At 45.4% G+C, this 19,779-nt stretch overlaps 1 protein-coding gene across 6 annotated transcripts; it reads left to right on the top strand.

The window, feature by feature from the left end:
- The first annotated feature begins 158 nt into the window (after positions 1–158).
- LOC6572720 (ankyrin repeat and KH domain-containing protein mask) lies at positions 159–19,174 on the top strand. Of its 6 annotated transcripts, none has more exons than XM_032728063.2 (18): positions 159–264; positions 1,361–2,809; positions 5,557–5,595; positions 6,158–6,296; positions 6,362–6,605; positions 6,728–6,875; positions 7,272–7,571; positions 7,818–9,702; positions 9,764–9,831; positions 9,901–10,092; positions 10,274–11,381; positions 11,449–11,567; positions 11,640–11,897; positions 11,967–12,743; positions 12,808–13,090; positions 13,158–18,298; positions 18,376–18,555; positions 18,625–19,174. In XM_032728063.2, exons 2-18 carry the CDS (start codon positions 1,403–1,405, stop codon positions 18,661–18,663), a joined length of 12,327 nt encoding a protein of 4,108 aa, XP_032583954.1. In that variant the 5' UTR covers positions 159–264; positions 1,361–1,402; the 3' UTR covers positions 18,664–19,174. The 6 variants fall into 6 exon arrangements, with proteins under 6 accessions (XP_032583954.1, XP_032583952.1, XP_032583953.1 ...); XM_032728061.2 differs by having other exon boundaries at positions 6,713–6,875; XM_032728062.2 differs by having other exon boundaries at positions 6,710–6,875; positions 18,628–19,174.
- The last annotated feature ends 605 nt before the right edge of the window (positions 19,175–19,779 follow it).

The following is a 19,779-nucleotide window of genomic DNA, read 5'->3' as shown; positions in this document are numbered from 1 at the left end:
ATTGTATGTTTAATTTATTTACAATTTTAAAAACTAAACTCAAAGTTATTATCCTACAGTTATCCTAAAAAACGCAGATAAACCATTCCCCTTACGTTACGTATTACGTAGCGTAAGCAATAGGAGCCGACTGATTCATCTCTTACGTTGCCTACTAGTTCAATTCAATATCCGGGAATAATATGGCGATCCGAAACTGTGAATGACAGACTGTGAATTTTATAGTTGCTGAAAATTTTATTTATTGGCCGAAAATTTACAACGGTAATACGCGAGTCTATTGTAAAATTATTGGATAACATATGCCCTATTGCTGTGCATGTTTTCATGTTCAAACGCAGTGTTAAATTAGTGATAAAGTGCATCGGAATAGCAGCGAAGAAAAATTTTCCCTTAGTTGCTTAATTTGCCTTCGTCGTCGTCCGCCTGCTATTCGACTTTGGCGTGCGTGTGATTGTGGTTTCGCTCAACTCAGTAGCGTCCTCTCGCTTGTGCACACACTGTGAGTGTCGCTGACTGGCTGGTTGGGCATTGTTATCTCGCTTTGGCGCGACATTCGCTCGGTTTCGTTCGCTGTAAAATGTGTAAAGTGATTTTTTGTCTGCGCTCGTTTGGGGCGAAGTCGAAAATGGTTGAAAAAGTTTTATAAATAATATATTGCAATTCAATATATACATAAATAGTAAATAATTTAAAATGCAGCACGTATCTTGCATTTATTTTGTGTACATGCCACGATTATATAAAGCAGAAAACCACGCTGTGTCAGCATCTAATCTGCCAATTGCGCATCGATTGGCCAACCACAAGGATAATCTTATATATTTTATAGATATATTTTGAAATAATTTGTGCTTTGCCTCGACTATCTACGCGTTTCATATTTTTTTTTTTTATTATGTTACCATCGTGAATTAAGCAAACGGAAAATTAAATGAGTGTATGTATGTATGTATGCATGAGCATATACTACATATGTACAACGGCGAACGAATGAGTGTGCAATGCTGAAGAAGTGAAAGAATGCGCAGCGTTGCCATACGGTCTCGATCTCCCTATGCATGTGCATGAGAGTGTGTGCGAATGTGTGTATGAATGTGAATGTGCTTGTGTGTGTGCCTTTATTCACATATATGTATATATATATATGTCTAATCTACCTCAATTCCTTAACAAAATCGATAAAAACGCAGCACGCTTTGTATAAGAATATTTAAAAATTACACGAAATTGTGTTTGGCGTTTTTGTCAATGGCAAAAAGTAAAAAAAAAAAAAAATTGAAAAACCTGAAAATGTCAAATTCGTTGAAGTAATTTATTATTTAATATTTTGTTAAAATTCGTATTTGTACACGACAAGCACGCGTGAATTGATTTCAAAGGAAGCCCAATCGAGACTAAAATGAATAATGATGCGAAAAATCATGATGGCGATGACTTGAACTTGAATTTAAATAGCGTGCGTCCTGCGTATTTAAACAAAAACAAAGCAAAGACAACTGCAAAACCAACAGCAGCAACAGCAACAACATCAAGTGCAGTAACAACAACAGTAACAGTAACAAACCAAGTTAAAGCTAACAGCGCTGCATCTGCACAACGAATCGCAGCAGCGAAGAATAACAGCAACAACAACAACAACGTTAGACAGGTGAATTGTACCGGTCCGCGAAACGCAGCCGCCCGAACCTCTATAGCGGCTGCGCTCATTGCTAACAACATCAAGAACACGAACACCAACGCCAACAATAACAACAACAGCAGTAGCAGCAACAATAGCAAGAAGAAGCATGAAGCGGCGTCTGTTGTTGCCAAGGATCTGACTAAGGCTACAACTGCAGCGACTGCAGCTGAGCTGACCAAACTGAAGAGCAGCAACAACAACAGCAACCCTAGTGTCAGGTTAAAAGTGAACAGCAACAAAAGCAGCGCGTTAGCCACAGCCACTGCCACTGCCAACAATACTAACAACAACAATAACACCAGCAAAATGTCTAAAACGGCTGCCAGCAAAACAAACGCGCAAAGCGATGCGGCTGCAGCTGCGGCTGCATTTGTTACAGCTGGCACCACAACCACAGCTACAGCCACGCCCACAGCCACGCCTATGCCCGCCACAACAGCAACAATAGCAACCACAACAACAATAACAACAGCAACAAGTGAAACGGCAACAATAAATGCGCCCATAGCAGCCGCTGTCGCTGCAAAATTCCGAGCGGCCATCGCCTCTGCGCCCGCTCCAGCTCCCGCGCCCGCTCCTACGCCCAGCAGCTCCAAGAAGACGCGCGCTGCATATGCGGCGATCAAGCGGCAGGTAGTCATGCAGCAGCAACAACAACAGCAGCAAACGCCTTCGTCTGGAGCACCAGGCTCAGCCGCTAGCAGCAAGGACTCTGCGCATTTGAAATTTGCAGCGACGACGTTGCTGATGGGCGCAGCTGCCGCTGCGGCGGATAGCAATGCCGGCGCTGGCGCTGCTGTGGGACTTGGCCTGACGCCGCAGACGAGCAGCTCGAAATCTACAGCTGTGGCTGTGCTCAAAAAACTGAAGGATGTAGGCGCCATATCGAATGCCGCTGCCGCTGCTGCCGCCGCAGCAGCCGCTGCGAATCGAACGGCTGCCGCCGCCGCCTCTTCGTCCGCATCGTCTAACTCCTCGCCACTGTCGTCGTCGGTGGGCATTGTGAATGCATTCTCCTCAGCCTTGCAGAACATCATCACAACGGATACGGATACGGATACCGAGTTCTATCCCCAGCCTGTCACCACAGATCTTTCCGAATCCGAGGAGGAGTCTGTCTCAGAGGTGAGTCTGTGTGAAGAATCACAAAAATATTTTATATCCAGCTAATAGCTGATCTCAATTATTTATTATTAATTGATACGTGTAAATATTTGAAATCGTTGCTATTTTGATTTTAAGATGAAGGTTGTTCAGTTAGTAGTTCAAGCCAGTAGCAAATTTAAAGAGCTCAAAATCAATCACAGAACAGGTGATTTAGAGCGAAACTATTCTTATCCGTTTTAAAATGTTAAAAAATCAAAATTTAATATATTTTAGTATAGTTTTCTCTTAAATTTAATCAAGACAAATATATTATTAGCTAGGGCGAATAGAACACGTCATTATTTTACAGTTCATCATATTCATTTGTGATAAGATTAGATTCATATATACGAGCTACTTTGTATTTACTATTAAATTAAACAAATTACTTTGGGAGTGAAGTTGGGATATTATATTGTGGTAGATTAAGGAATATACAAATTTGACATTAGTTAGAATATTGTTTATTTTCGTATATTTTACATTAATAAGGATACATTTTCTTCTTCTTGTCCTGCTACCTGTCTACCCAGACATATATTGCCTTATTTGATATATTATCATATAACACGTTCTAATGATTTCCTATAGATTTTATCTAAGCAGATTCTCGCATATATACACAACTACAACCTTTTCGAATTAAATTGATAAATCCGCCTTCCGATCTCTCACTCTCTCTCTTTCTCTCTTTGTTAATGCTGTAAAACCCGTTTCAAGTAACAATTCGTTATGACTCGATTTTAGACGTTTTTCTTCACTGTGCGGTGCTTTGTGAATTATATTCGTTTATTCGTATTTTGTGTAAATACATGCATACAAAAATCAGCTGTGCAGCTGCCTGGTTTGCATTTATGTATGTGTGTGTATGTATTTCTTTGTCTGGCCTTTTGTGGATATAGCACAGCGTGTACATGCACCGATACATATGCATATATAAATGAAATTGTTGCCCACTTAGCCCGAAAGGTCATTAGCCAATTCTTTAGGATTTAAAAATGAATCGCGAAGTATTTATACCGTTTTTATAAAAATAATTCATATAAATATATTTCACTATCTCGCAGTTGTTTATTAATGAATTACATTCAGTTTGGTTGTTGTTTGTTATTCCGTTTCGTGTTGGGCTCCCCGTTGCTGTTGCAGGTTAATTTGACAGCGTTTAAATAGTCTGGCAACACCAAGCGACTGCTGCTTTTGTTGTTTTTGGCGAGTGAAATCGTGTGTGAAGAGCAATGGTGCAAAACTGCAAAAAAAATATATACAAATAAATAAACAAGAAAAAAAAAATTCAGCCATGCAAAACATTTTAATATAAATAAATAATATAAGTTTAAGAGTTATGCTTAAAAATTACAATCTCCATTAAAAAAATGTTTGAGAAAGGTCAATATATAATTTGTAGGTGCAAAATAAATAACTATTTATAATTTCCGCAAAAAAAAAAATGCACAGACGATTCACACGTTATACATACATATCTACATACAAACACACGCACTCCAACGCCCGAAACAAGCAGAGAAAAACGCACGAGAAACAAAAAAAAAAAAAAAAAAAAGCATGTCGTGGCAGAGGCGGCGATTGAACTCGTTTAGGTTCTCTTTATATACATACATATATTCTCTAAATACTTTTACGTGTGTTATTTATTTGTATGTAATTAATACCGTAGTATTCGATCATTAAAGGTTACGTTCAATAATTATTATCATTTGAGCATACGTATACTATTTAGGTATTTATGTATGTAGGTTCGATTCATAATTAAGGCATAATTTCCCCTAAATTTTGCACGTTTATTCAATATACATAAGTATATTTACAAATACTTAGTATATAATATCAATATATATACATACATATACATATATGCTATCACAGTGCACTGAATGGAAATGACTCATGCGATTTTTAAAATTCCAAAGAAACCGTTTCTTTGCCTCTCTCCTTTGACTTGCAAATTTGTAATAAAAAACCAGCAAGCTGGCCACCATACGCATACGCACACACACACAGCCCAATACAAGTATTTAATTTTGCATGTGTTTGACGTTTAAACGAAATAAAATGGAAATGGTAATGAATGATAGCAAAAAGCACACTGGCAATAATAATTTCTTGGTTTTGTTTTTTGTTTTCCTTATTATTTGTGCTGCCACTGCCACATCGGTATCTGGCAACTCTGGCTGTAAGAAGATTCGCCGCAAATTTTCAAACTAATTTCTACACATGCATACATATGTGTGTATAAAGAAGAGATAGGAAAAGGAAATCGAAACTTCTATTGAACAAACCTTGAGTGTGTGTGCTAGGGTAAATTAAAATTCAGTCTAATAGTACGCTTTGTAAATATAATCATATTTCCAGATCTTTGACAATTAAAATAACTCAAAAAATTCTTGTTCTAATTGCATTTAATATCTGACAACTACTCATATCACCCAAGAATGGTTCAATCGTCATTTTTTGATAATATAATGCGTCGTGCTTCAGTTAAAGATTTGGTACGGCGTGCAATAACCACCATGGACTTTGTGTTCCAGTCCTTTATTCAAGTAATATCAATATTTGTGTTTCGTTGCGTTCAACCTAAACAAATATCAAAACGCCAAGCGTCAATGCAATATTGTGCTGGTTATTAATTAACAATATACATGCATTTTCATTCGCTTCAGTTATTTTTATTATTTATGTACGTCTCTTACGTTTCTCTTTATTTGTAGATCCTATTGGCATTCTTGTGTTTAAGGCCAGATCTCCTGGTAAGTTTCGCGTTATAAGTGCCTCTAAAAACAACCATAATCGAAGCGCAGCAAATCTAGTTAGCAATTTATTGTTCGATAACTGCAAATTTCGATAATTAGCCATACTTACCCCAAACTAAACCAAATCAATCAAATTTAACTTACTGATTTGAAGGCGTTGAGCCAAAATTGGTTGGAAATAATTATTCGGCCAACACAATTTACAATTTACGAACTACATTTATATTTTTGGCTTTAAGGCTAACCGCAAATTTATTTAACCCAAAAGTAAAAAGTGGGTTAATGTTAAAAATAATAATAGTAATAGTAATAATAATACCATCAATAATACTACTACTATCACCACTTCGATTCTGTAACAACACATAAAGCAACATATTGCTGGCCTTAGACAACAAGAATGTGCTCTTTAAGTGCTCCACTGAATAGTTCTGCCTTTATTACTTCCAGCAAGTTCCAGCAACCTTCTTTACTCACCTTTTAACTGATGAGCACGAATATATATATTTAATCCGAATGGAACAAACAAATAATACAAATGCTACGTTTATGTTTTCAGGATGATATAGCCGAGTCTGATCACGATAGCTGTCCTCATGAGGAGGGCGAAGCGCGAGAAGACGATGATGAGACGGAAGAGGAATCTGAGGATTCAGATGAGTCTGAAGGTGATGACGAGGAAGAAGATGAAGAGATAGGTAAGCATATCAAAAAAAATCCATATGAATTGAAAGTCAATGTAATATTTTTGTCTAATTAACAGACGTACTGCAAGATAACGATGCCGACGATGAGGACATCGACGAAGAGGATGATGAGGAGGATGCGCCAGAGGTTAAGAACTTCTTGCTTGAGCCCAACAACAAGCGGTCGAGCAATCTCACGGCCCTACTGGAGGCAGCCGCTAACGAGAAGGCCCCCGTTCTCCGGCACGCTACGCATGCGATCGACGAGACCAAGCAGGCGCTAACAAAAATGCGCTGTGCCAATAGTCCACGCGACAAGAAGTGAGTAACATCAATAAAAGCCATAGATTAGCAGCCATCCCATGTGGGGATGTGTGCGCATACGTTTCCTAAATTGGTGTGTAACTTTCAACTGAAATTTACAGTAGTGCTTTCTCGCGCAGCCTTGTCAACGCCTGCGCGGACAATGATGTCAACACTGTGAAACGGTTGCTGTGCAAAGGTAACTTGAACGAAGCAACTGCGTCCACGGATGAAGGCGAGTCGTTGTTGTCGATGGCTTGCTCGGCAGGATACTATGAGCTAGCACAGGTATGTATTAAATATGATAACAAGTGATATATGTAAGAAAATACAGAAAGATCCTATATAAACATAAACTGCCTTGCATTATTCCAAGAATCATAAGCTTTTGAAATTAATATAAAATCGGTTAGTTAAAGATCTTCCTGATCACGCTGTGTGGCAATATCATTGCTATTGTGTTAGTGGCAACATCATATTCAACAGATTTGTAATTTTATGTCGTCAAACTATCGATAACTCGATAAGGTACTAGAAACAGCTGCGCCATAAAAAAAAAACTAAGAGTCAGTAGAATTATTTTAGTATCAAGAAGAGCGCGAATTATGGTTGAACTTGAATTTTGTTTAAAGGCATTTAAGCGTTGTCAATAATCTAAACAACTGGAAATCTTCTTCAAAATAGGTTCTGCTAGCTATGTCAGCTGCCCAAGTCGAGGACAAAGGACAAAAAGACTCTACACCACTAATGGAGGCTGCTTCTGCCGGACACTTAGATATTGTTAAGCTGCTGCTTAGCCACAATGCCGATGTAAATGCGCACTGTGCAACTGGTAATACACCGCTAATGTTTGCGTGTGCTGGTGGCCAGGTGGAAGTTGTGAAAGTACTGCTCAAACATGGCGCTAACGTTGAGGAGCAAAACGAAAATGGACATACGCCGTTGATGGAGGCTGCCTCTGCGGGTCACGTCGAAGTAGCTAAGGTAATTATTTTGGTACATTCGATTTATGTTTATTATTTTTAAAATACATGTTGAAAATAGCAAGTGATTAGAATCCGAGATTTGATTATTTTGTGGGCCAATTTCGAAAATCGAGTTACTGATTTTGAAATTTTGAAACGCAAATATAATGATTTAGTTTGATCTTATCTGATGCATGAATTGTTATCATTGTACTTGTATGCGTATTATTTATACAACGACTAATTTAAAATAATTATATTGCAGGTACTGCTTGAACATGGTGCCGGCATTAACACACACTCGAATGAGTTTAAGGAAAGTGCTCTCACACTAGCATGCTATAAGGGTCATCTAGATATGGTACGCTTTCTGTTACAAGCTGGCGCAGATCAGGAGCATAAAACCGATGAGATGCACACGGCACTAATGGAGGCTTCAATGGATGGACACGTAGAGGTGGCGCGCTTGTTGTTAGACTCTGGAGCGCAAGTTAACATGCCAACTGATTCATTTGAGTCTCCGCTTACGCTGGCTGCCTGTGGTGGTCATGTGGAGCTTGCAACGCTGTTAATTGAGCGCGGTGCCAACATTGAGGAAGTCAACGATGAGGGCTACACACCTCTGATGGAGGCGGCACGCGAAGGACATGAGGAAATGGTGGCTCTGCTGCTTGCCAAGGGAGCCAATATTAATGCCACCACTGAGGAAACCCAGGAAACGGCTCTTACACTTGCCTGTTGTGGTGGTTTTAGTGAAGTGGCCGCTTTCCTAATAAACGGAGGCGCTAATTTAGAGCTCGGCGCCTCCACGCCCCTCATGGAAGCCGCACAGGAAGGTCACACCGATTTGGTGCGATTCCTGCTGCAGAACAAGGCAAACGTTCATGCGGAGACGCAAACCGGAGATACAGCACTAACTCATGCCTGCGAGAACGGGCATACGGATGCTGCCGGTGTGCTCTTGTCGTATGGTGCCGAACTGGAGCACGAGTCGGAAGGCGGGCGAACCCCGCTTATGAAGGCTTGTCGTGCCGGTCATTTGTGCACCGTAAAATTCCTTATTCAAAAAGGCGCCAATGTAAACAAGCAGACGACCAGCAATGATCACACTCCGCTTTCGCTGGCGTGTGCTGGTGGGCATCAGTCAGTGGTTGAATTGCTGCTCAAAAACGGTGCTGATCCCTTTCACAAGCTCAAGGATAACAGCACTATGCTGATCGAGGCCTCTAAGGGTGGTCACACACGTGTTGTGGAGCTGCTCTTTCGCTACCCCCATATTTCACCCACAGAACTGTCTCCCGGCACAAGCGCGCAGTCAGTTAATCACATGCGTCAGCAAAAGTTGCTGCAGCAGCAGATACAGCACCAGATGCAGATGCAACAGTTGAATGCCCCTCCTGGCCTGCACGAGGTGTCCGAGGCAGCACGTGCCAACAACCAGCAACTGTTATATCAGCAGCAATTCACCGGAAATGCCCCTAGCAATATTGTGGCCCTGGGAACTGGTGATTTTCTGGATGCCGGTGAGCTTCAGCTGACGGCGGCCTCTGCTGCTAGCATTACCGACGCGTCAGCGACAGAGGAATACGTCTCTACAATGGGTGGCGCCGGTGGCGGTGGCATTGATTTGACCACGCTGAGCGCACAACAGCAGGAAGGCCTTATTGCCAAATCACGGCTGTTTCACTTGCAGCCGGGATTCGAGCAACATCAGCAAACGACACTGCCGCCAACTGGTGCCCAGCTAGTGCCCTGCAAGCACTATGACATGGACCACATCAACTCCCTAACACCTCCACAAAAGGCTCCACCAGCGCCACCTGTTCTCTTGCACACCGTTTGCCAGCAACCCGTACCGCAGCAGCAACAACAACAGCAACCAAAGCTCAAGGGACTTGGGTCGCGCAAGAATCGTCAGCAGGTCTTATGCGAGAAAACAACTGACTCGCCACTGGAGGGAATTGATTTGCCACTGGAACAGATTTCTCAGCAAATACGCTCACAACCGCTGGGCGAAGACGAGACGCAGCAGCACGATCAGATATTAGTCTGTTCTGCAGATGAATCGCGTTTGCAGAGAAGGCGGGGCTTTGATACGCCCGGCGATGGTAACGATGGCAGCGATGCAACATTGGAAACAAGTCAAAAAGGTAAAGGTAAACGGACCTATGCCACAAATACCATATGCTTAACAATCTATTTCACTTTTAGTTGCCGCAGCCAGTGATAGCACTCAGAATACACTCAATGCGAGCGAAAATGGCTCTCAAATTCCAGCGGTAAGAACGAGATAATTTATAGTATAATTGTGTTCATTATTAATGTATGCAATGAATTTATTCGACCAGCTCAATACCAGTGGCTCTGGCGCCATTACCCACTCCTCGGAAGTGCTGCAGAGCACCGCAATTAGCGATCGACCCAAGGTCAAAGCCAGCAATAAGAACAATCGTAAGCAGGCGGCCACATTAGCAGCGCGTGCATCTACAGCAACTGGACAGCCGGGCCAGAATCAAATGGTCTCCTTCTTCAACAATTTGGTAAGCATTAGTACAAATATTTAATTAGTCTATATCATGTCAACCGAAGCACAACAAAAACAAAAGCAAATTGATCGTTTTTGAAAATTGATTGTGGTTTAGTTTATTTTTTGTTTTCATACAAATTACATGTTGCTTAGAAACTTACACTTACCCAATGAACTCTTTTTACAAATAATAGCAATTGCAACAGCAAAAGGAACTTCAATTGCAACAACAAATGCAGCAGACGCAGTTAAAATTCCAGCAACATCTGCAGTTGCATCATCATCAGCAGCGTGCCGCGTCTCTTGTGGACTACTCAAATTCTCCGGCCTCACCGATGGCTTCCCCAACCGGATGTGGCGGCAACAGCTTTGCCGAACAGCAACCGCCCATGGAAGGTGCCAGCAGTGAAGTGCTGCATCAAAAGTCTGCAATGGAGGACTTTCGAGGTCTGCTTGAAACGGCGGTTAATGAGTCAATGAACGCTCATTCCTTGGTCCGGTTCAATGACAAGCTGGCCAGTGCTTCGCAGTTAAAGTTCTTCAAAGAGGGCTGGCAGATGCACAATTTTTTTGGCGAACAGCCCAAGTCACCCACTGAAACGCCGCCCGAAATGGAGGAGACGATCATGTCGCCAAATATGGAGCGGGTTGAGAACCGGGCTGAAATGAAGAATCTGGCAACACTCTGCTCCGCAGCAGCCATGGCCGCCCAGGTAACAGCGACAAATAAGGAACTCGATGAAATTGTCACCGACATCGAAAGTGAGGAAGGCGAGGCTGACGGCGAAGAAAATACCTTGCCACCAGAACCTATTGAGCTGACGGATACTATAATAGAGGAGGAGGTCGTAGATGATGACGATGATGATGATGAAGATGATCCGGACACCCAGAGCGGCGAAATTGATAAGCTGAACTACGATGATGATGATGCGGATGCTGAAGTTGACTACATAGACGAAGATGATGGCAACGATGATGACGACGGAGGCGATGACGATGACGAAGACGATGATGAGTTCTTTTTGGATGTCAATGTTGCCGTCGGCGATCAGAACGATAGCAACTCGAAAAGTGGGGCAGCTCTGCGACCAAAATTACGCAAAATGTCAACAAGACTGGAGAACTTATCATTATGCGATTTTCGTCAGGATTTGCCCAATTCTGAGCTAATACATATGCTTCCCCTTAAGGCAACGGCCGTTAACAATGCTGCTCTGAACAGTCTCCTCCAGCAACAGCTGGCAGCAGCAGTGCATGCCAAGGCTCATAGCCAACAACAGCAGAACGCTGAGCAGTGTGGTAAGTGCTACCAAATAATTTTATACAACAATTGTGTAACGAATCTGAATTGAATTAATGACAACAGTTGATGGAACACCTGCGGCTGCAGCAGGGGAGCTTTACGCTGGCCTCGAGCATTTTGCCAGCGATGGAGCCGATGGAGGACAATATGAAATAACTGGTGAAATGGAGGACATATTCCTGGTAATGAGACATTTTATATCCTGTGTTTGCAAATGTGATGACTAAATCTGCTTTCAACTTGGTATTTTGTAGGAACTGGCCAGCAATCTGCAATGTCCAGAACTCGCAGAGTTCAGCCTTAATCAGATGTGCAAGGGCAGATTCTCCGGCCATTGGTCTCAGTCGTCTGGCAAGTGGAGTGGACAGGAGCAGCTATTGGCAGCAGCAGCCGCTGCAGCGGATGCGCAACAGCAGCGTCAGGCGAATCTCGTTCTTCTGGACTATCCTATCCAGGCGCAGCAAGCACTGCAACAGCGTTTGCTTGACGCTGATGATATGCAGAATATGCAGGTAAGGCTGCATGATTAGCGATGATTAACTGTTGAAATTAATATGTGGATTATGTTTAATTCTCGACAGCACCAACAGACATCAGTTGCATTACTACCGTTCTCTGCAGATAGTGCGGCAGCTGGTGTTGCCACACAGCCGCAGCAGCAGCAGCAGATTCACTCAACACTGCCCAATAATGCCGAGTTTCAGCTGCAGCATCAACAGCAGCAAGTTACATTGGAAGGGGATCCAGAGTTAAAGCAGCAGTTGCAACAGCTGCAACAGCAACACTCGAGTGCACGTATTATTAAAGCCGTTGCAGCGGCAACCGGCCAACAGCAACAGCAACTCCAGCAACCTTCTGCCAACTTCGTCTATAATGTGGAGAGCGGGGACAAAAACGCACCGCCAGTTCAGTTCTTGTTCCAACTGCCGCCGGCCATGACACAACAACCGCAGCAGCAACAACAGCAGCAGCAGCAACAACAACAACAGCAGCAGCAACAACAACAGCAACAGCAACAACAGCAACAGCAGCCGCCGATATCTGATCAACCAACAGATCTTCAGCTGCATCAACAACAGTTACTGCAATGTGAGCAAAAGCAACAGCATATGTTCCAGCAACGCGCCGAGCGACTAATCCAGCAGCAACAACAGCGACCGCCCACACAAACCGAATTGGAGCAGGTGGCGCAAGAGTTGCTGCTGCAGCAGCGGCAATCACCTGCCGTCGGTTCAGTTGTTGGAGTCCAGGCGATGCCCATATCACAGAGCCTAAAGCAGAAGCACTTAAATCTGCAAGAGCAGCTCTTGATGCATCCACCACCACAAATGCAGGCACCCACATGTGTGCAGCACCAGGTAAGTGTCCGTAAACTAGAATCACTTGATCCAATATAATAAATTTATTCGTTCGAATTTACAGGTGTCCACACAGACTCATGCAGGCTCCGTTGTTGTGCCCCAGCAATTCACTCAGTTTGCACTTCAACAACAGCAACAACAACAGCAGCAAACCCCACAACAGCAACAGCAGCAAAATGAGCTATCAATTTGGCCAATGTCTACGCCTAATGCACCGGCAGTGGGTGCAGCAACTGGTGCAACCAAATCAATGCCCGGGGGCATTGCCAAGAAGGCAATTGACAAGCAATCTCGAAAGGATCGACGCTGTTCTGGATTTCGTCAAACACCAGCTGGTAGTCAAGGTAAATATAATATGGGGCTAACCACCGCCAACACACTCTGTTAATTGTATAATATTCTCTTGAACAGTCAACACCAATCAACATCAGCAGCCGGTGACAACAGCAACGGCGGCGGCAGCAGCTGCAGCAGCAGCAGCGGCGGCAGCCCAGCAACAGGCTCAACTACAAAATCAACTGGCTGTTGCTGCCGCTGCAGCCGTTGATAAAACAATTGAGATTGACTCGGAAACGGAGTCCAATCATGATACGGCTTTAACGCTGGCTTGCGCTGGTGGACACGAGGAGTTGGTTGAGCTATTGATCAGTCGAGGTGCGAATATCGAGCATCGCGACAAGAAGGGTTTCACACCTCTGATATTGGCCGCCACCGCGGGCCACGAGAAGGTCGTGGAAACTCTCCTCAAGAATAATGCAGAGTTGGAAGCGCAATCTGAACGCACCAAGGATACACCGTTATCATTGGCGTGCTCAGGTGGACGCTATGAGGTTGTCGAGCTGCTGCTAGGTGTTGGCTCAAATAAAGAGCATCGCAATGTATCGGACTATACTCCACTGAGTTTGGCCGCTAGCGGCGGATATGTGAATATCATCAAGCTGCTGCTCAATCACGGCGCCGAGATCAATTCCCGTACTGGCAGCAAGCTGGGCATCTCACCGCTAATGTTGGCTGCCATGAATGGGCATACGGCCGCGGTTAAGCTTCTTCTGGATCAGGGATCTGATATTAACGCACAGATTGAGACAAATCGCAATACAGCCCTCACGCTCGCCTGCTTCCAAGGGCGTCACGAGGTGGTCAGTTTACTGCTCGATCGTCGCGCAAATGTCGAGCATCGGGCAAAAACCGGTCTAACGCCCCTCATGGAGGCCGCTTCTGGTGGCTATATCGAAGTGGGGCGTGTACTGCTCGATAAAGGAGCCGATGTAAACGCGGCGCCTGTGCCCACGTCTAGGGATACGGCACTCACTATTGCCGCCGACAAGGGACACCAAAAGTTTGTGGAACTGTTGCTGTCGCGCGGTGCCAGTGTGGAGGTGAAGAACAAGAAGGGCAACTCGCCTCTATGGCTGGCAGCCCACGGTGGTCACTTGAGTGTGGTAGAGCTGCTGTACAATCACAATGCAGACATTGATTCCCAGGACAATCGGCGCGTCTCCTGTCTGATGGCTGCTTATCGCAAAGGCCACACCAAGATTGTGAAATGGATGGTACAGTACGTGTCCCAGTTTCCGTCGGACCAGGAAATGATCCGCTTCATCGGCACCATTAGCGACAAGGAGCTGATTGAGAAATGCTACGATTGTATGAAAATTCTGCGAGCCGCTAAAGAAGCACAGGCGGTCAAGGCCAACAAGAATGCATCCATATTACTGGAAGAGCTCGACTTGGAGCGTACGCGCGAGGAGAGTCGCAAGGCGGCCGCTGCACGTCGTCGTGAGCGCAAGAAGAAGAAGAAAATGGAAAAGAAAGAGGAGAAAAGACGCCAACAGCAGGTCAGCAATGGACCGAACGCTGGAGACGACGATCAGCAAGGCGACGACGACGATGCCAGCGACAATGAGAAGGACGACGACACTGACAAGGAGGAGGATGATGAGGAAGCGCCGCCTGCACGCGAAGAAGGCGATTCAGGCATTGATCAGGGCTCCTGCTCCAGTGGCGATACAAAGGCCGCGCGTGTCACGTCTAGCCAGGCGGACACTGCCAATGTCAACGGTGGCAGTGGCAACACCTCAGCCAAAAAGACTAAAAAGCAGCAGCAGAAAAATAAATCCCAACAGCAAAATCCACCCAGCAGCGAAGCAGCCGCCACAACTCCAGCTGCGGCGCCAGTGGCGTCCACGCCCAACGCAAAGAATGGCGTTGCGATTAAAAAGGCGACAACTACGGAAAGCTCCAAAGTGCCCTCCGGTAGCAATCAGCAATCAGCTGGTCAGCAAGCAAAGCGCCAGGCGGATACCAAAAAGGAGGAACCCGTTGTCGCATCAGCAGCAGCAACCTTACCTGCAGCCGTTATTCCTACTACCAATAGTAGCAAGAAAGCAGCTAAGGAAACTGTTAGCAACAAGCGAGAGAAGGAAAATCTGGCACCGAAGGAGACAATACCAGCGCCAAAGCCCCAAACACCTGGTTCGGGTAGCAAGCTGCTGCCGGTTAGCAATGAGTCCGTTAGCAATATTGCAACCCGGAAGGATGGCGGAAAGTCAACGGAAATCAAATCTGTGACTGGCTCTGCTCCTCAGGCCAAACGCAGCGAAATCGATGGCTGGAAGGAGGTTGTGCGGAAGAGCAGCGCCCAGCAAATGACAGTTGTTAGCTCTGCAGCTGGTGGTGCTTCCTCGATTGGAGCTGGCGCTAATAGCGCCAACTTGACGCCAAACAATTCGACAACCAGCGTGAACAGCGGCAGCGCGGGTCAGCACCATCACTCGGTAAGCAGCTCTAGTGCCAGCTCGTTGGCCACCTCTGTGCCAGAGATGACCTGCAAGAAGGTTCAGGTACCGGTGAATGCCATATCACGGGTAATTGGACGCGCCGGGAGCAACATAAATGCAATTCGTGCCAAAACGGGCGCTCACATCGAGGTTGAGAAACAGGGTAAAAATCAGTCGGAGCGCAGCATTACCATTAAGGGCTTGGCCGACGCCACCAAGCAGGCGCATCTGCTGATCGTGTCGCTTATCAAGGATCCCGACGTAGACATCTTGCAGATGTTGCCACGCATCAACAGCAGCATTAAGGCCGGCAGCACAGTGCCACCGGTGACTGCAACTAGCAGCAGCGGAGCCGCTCAAATGTCTGTTGGCACTTGGGATAATCGGACGGCTGCTGTGACTGTATCGAGTACAACGGCTACGGGTAACTATTCCTCTGCTGCATCTACAACATCCACATCGTCGAGCTCCTCGGCAAGCTCAACGCCGGCCGTCGCTTATAGTAGCGCTCAAGGCCAAAATGCCAAGCAATTGCAACAGGCGTCTGCCAGTGGTGCTAAAGCGTCAAGTGCACGCGGTGGTGCATCCAAGTCGAATGCCGCAGGCGGCAAGGCGTCCAGCTCAACGCGGGGCCAGAGCAGCCGGGCATACAGTAGTACCCAGCCGCAATCTGCGCGTGGAGGTGCATCCACTTCGTCCACCTCCAACGGCGTGGCATCCACATCATCTTCGAAAACAAAACAGGAAAATGGCAACACGCTCAAGTTAATAACTTCGTTTACTAATCAGAAGAGCTCTGCTGCAGCACAAGGCAAGTCCACACAAAGCTTTGCCATGAAGGTGGCGCCAAGTGCAGCACAGTCGCCCAAGAAACTGGATGCATCTGGCAGTGTCGGCAACATCAGTGGACGCAGCAGTGGTGGTGTGGTTGTTGCGCCTTTCGGGCGTGGCAAGCCTGTGGGCGGCGCAGCTGCAGCTATTTCGCAGCTGGGCAACAGTAACAACAACACATTGGCTGGACCAATTGGCACCTTCAACGTGGCCGATGTGGCCGCCGTTAATGCTGCCGCAGCGGCCGCTGCAGCCAACAACAGTAACAACAGCAACAACAGCAACAACAGCAACAACAATAATAATAATGCTAGCAACAACAATGGCAAGCCTCATGCAGTGACGCCCATTGCGCCACCCAACAAGCGAATTACCTCGCCCGTACCACAGAATCTGCAGCAGCAGCAGCAACAACAACAGCAACAGCAGCAGCAGAACCAACAGCAACAGCAACAATTGCCACAACAGCAGCAGCAGCAGCAGTCGTCTCAACTGCATCAGCTCCAACAACAACAAGTGCATCAGCAGCAGCCAACTCAAGCGAACACCAACCAACAGAATTTGGTCATCAATACGAACGTGTTGAACGATATGATGGCTGCCGATAGCTTCAGTGCTCAACTGGCTGCGAAACTGTCCAGTGCTTATTCCCTGTTCAGCGATTACCAGCAATCGCAGTGGGGTAAACTGGCTGTGGATGGAAATGCGGGCGGTGCTGCAGCCGGCACAGGTAATGCTACTGGCTGCGGCTTGAATGCCATGGTGGGCGATGTGTTGCCACAGGCTGATGCCTCCAAGGCGCCGGGCTACAATCGCAACATACTCAGCTCTCCTGTGGGCAGCTCAAAAGCCTCCTCGAATCATTCAACCTCGCCACCGGTGGGCAATGCAGCGATGCCAATGCAACAGCAGCCTCCGAGCAGCCAACAGAGCGTGCAGCAAGCGCTCAACATAATCACCAGTGGAGCTGGGGTCAGCGCAACAGCAGCCAGATCACCATTGGTGGCCGAGCCTACGGCAGGCGCCAACGGAGTTGCTTCATCGGGAGTGGTAACTGTCAATGGCACCCAGAGTCACGGTGATAACAATAATGCGACAGCCGCTCACTCGCCTGGCGTCATCAAGCCCCCAACAGCACCAATTCAGAGGCCTTCGATTCCTATGCAAATGCAATCTGCACCAGAACCTACAACCGGCGGGAATTTTGGAACGGTGCCCGCCTTAGCAGCAGCGGCTGCAATAGCCAATGCAGCAATAATTGATCGGCAGGTTCAGGACATGCAGCGTCTGCAGCGTCTTTATGACAAAGTGGGGACGCCTCAGCAGCCGCATAACTATCCAATGGAGCCCTCAAGTCTCCACCATATGGTCGATGGCATCATGCGACTGAATCCGCGGGCGACTGTCTTCGGTCAAGGCAACAAGGCGCCGCCACAGCAACAACCTAGTGGAAACAACCAGGCGCCGAACGCACAACAGTCCAATATGTTTGCCAATCAGGGCCGACAGGCGCCTGGCGCACGCCAGCAGCCCGTCGGCGGTGCAGCTGCTGTGGCACAGCAGCGGTGGTATGGCGGCGCCTTAGAGTATCCAGCTTACAGTGGACGCGACATGCTGCATTTGGAGAATGGCGGCGGCCTAGCTGGCTTGAGCTCACCATCTGCCATGTCACCCAACCATGATGACATACGCAAGATGCCGCGCCCCATTGGCACCGAGCGCGCAGCAGCCTCATGGAAGTATAACAACTACAATGTGGCCGCAACGGCGCTTAACATGGATGAGACTCTGGTAAATATGCATGTGCCGTGGGCGAATGAGCACAAGGCGCAGCCACCAGGCTTACAGCAGCAACAGCAACCGCAGCAACCACCCAATTGGCTGAAGCAGCAGTATAGGCCATATAACAATGGGCCTTATCCGCAGCACGAGCCGATGAACGTAAGATATTCTTCACAAAACAATCGAATACCAAAATAATAATAAATAACTGTTAATTAATTGTTACCATCATTTAGATGCCTATGGATTATCATAACATGCCACAGCAGCCGCCACCGCCACCTCCGCAGCAGCAACAACAGCACGTTAATCTAATACCGCCGTCGTACGTCTTTCAGCACTTCGCCCACGGCGCGGACGATGTGTCCTCGCATTTGCCCAACAAGGTGGAGCCCTGGGAACACCATGATAAACACGTAAGTGTAACCATCCTAAGTCAGCCAATTTCATTCTGATTGGGTTTCTGTATATTTATATATATACAGCAGCCCTGGGCAAACTATACCACAAACTGGTCAAATTGATGCGCCAGCGAAAAGGAAGCAGCGGCCAGTGAATGGACATCGGGCTAGCATGCTGCAACAAACTTGGTCAGATCGGGTTGCATCTGATCAAATCTTATCGGATTGGACTATATATAAAACAAGGAAAAGTCGTTGCCAATACACATGAAAGGAATGCACAACAATACAATGCCGGGCAAAGTCGTCGTGAAAATGTGAAAATGGATGGCTCGATTGTTTTTCATATTTTCTGGGCGACTGCACGGACTAAAACACTTCATACTCTCACTAGATACAGTACACACACACGTACAGCTACACGCCCCCACCCATAGGTATACACAAAATTACACTTTTAAAATCAGTGGAGCATAGAAACCCCTTGGCCTCGTTAATTACTAGTTTACAATTTAAGTTTTCATTACGTCGAGCAACTATTTAAATTTACAGGTAACTTGGTTTGGCAAAAAAAACGTACGATTAGTACAACAAGAACAGGCTCATAATAAATTTCCTCCTGCCCTTACACACACACTCTCTCTCCCATACACTCGCAGAACAGGCTCGTACATCTACTGAATACACACACGAATATATATATATATATGTATGTATATATAAATATGTATATATAATGATATATATATGTATATATATATGTATATATATATATACACCCGATATACAGCAATCCTAGAAAAATTATATATTATTTATTTTAAATGTAATTTGAATAATTTGATATTTCCTGAAGTAAACAAATGTATACTTATATTATTTCCAAGCGCTAAATTGGTCGAAAAAAATGTGATGAAGATAAATCCAACACACATTTAATTTTAAGCTAGTTCTACTCAGTCATATGAAATGAAAATTATAATTAAAATGAAATTTGAGAAATTTGAACACATTTAACGAGCATCTACACAAACACACACTTACACATACATGTGGATATACATACATACATGCGTAGTTAATATTATATAATAAAAACATCTCGTTTTGAACATTTAAACTGTAAATCTAGGCGCGCACTTTCTTTGTTTTAAAACAAAATCAACTTCTTGATAAGGCGACAGGTTGAACTTGTTCTTAGGTCCTAGCTAGAGCCGCAGACTGCGTAAAAAAAAAAGA

The sequence above is a fragment of the Drosophila mojavensis genome, unplaced genomic scaffold (genome assembly GCF_018153725.1).
Source record: "Drosophila mojavensis isolate 15081-1352.22 unplaced genomic scaffold, ASM1815372v1 contig_16, whole genome shotgun sequence".
Lineage (NCBI taxonomy): Eukaryota > Metazoa > Arthropoda > Insecta > Diptera > Drosophilidae > Drosophila > Drosophila mojavensis.
This window is presented reverse-complemented; position numbering and strand designations above follow the sequence as displayed.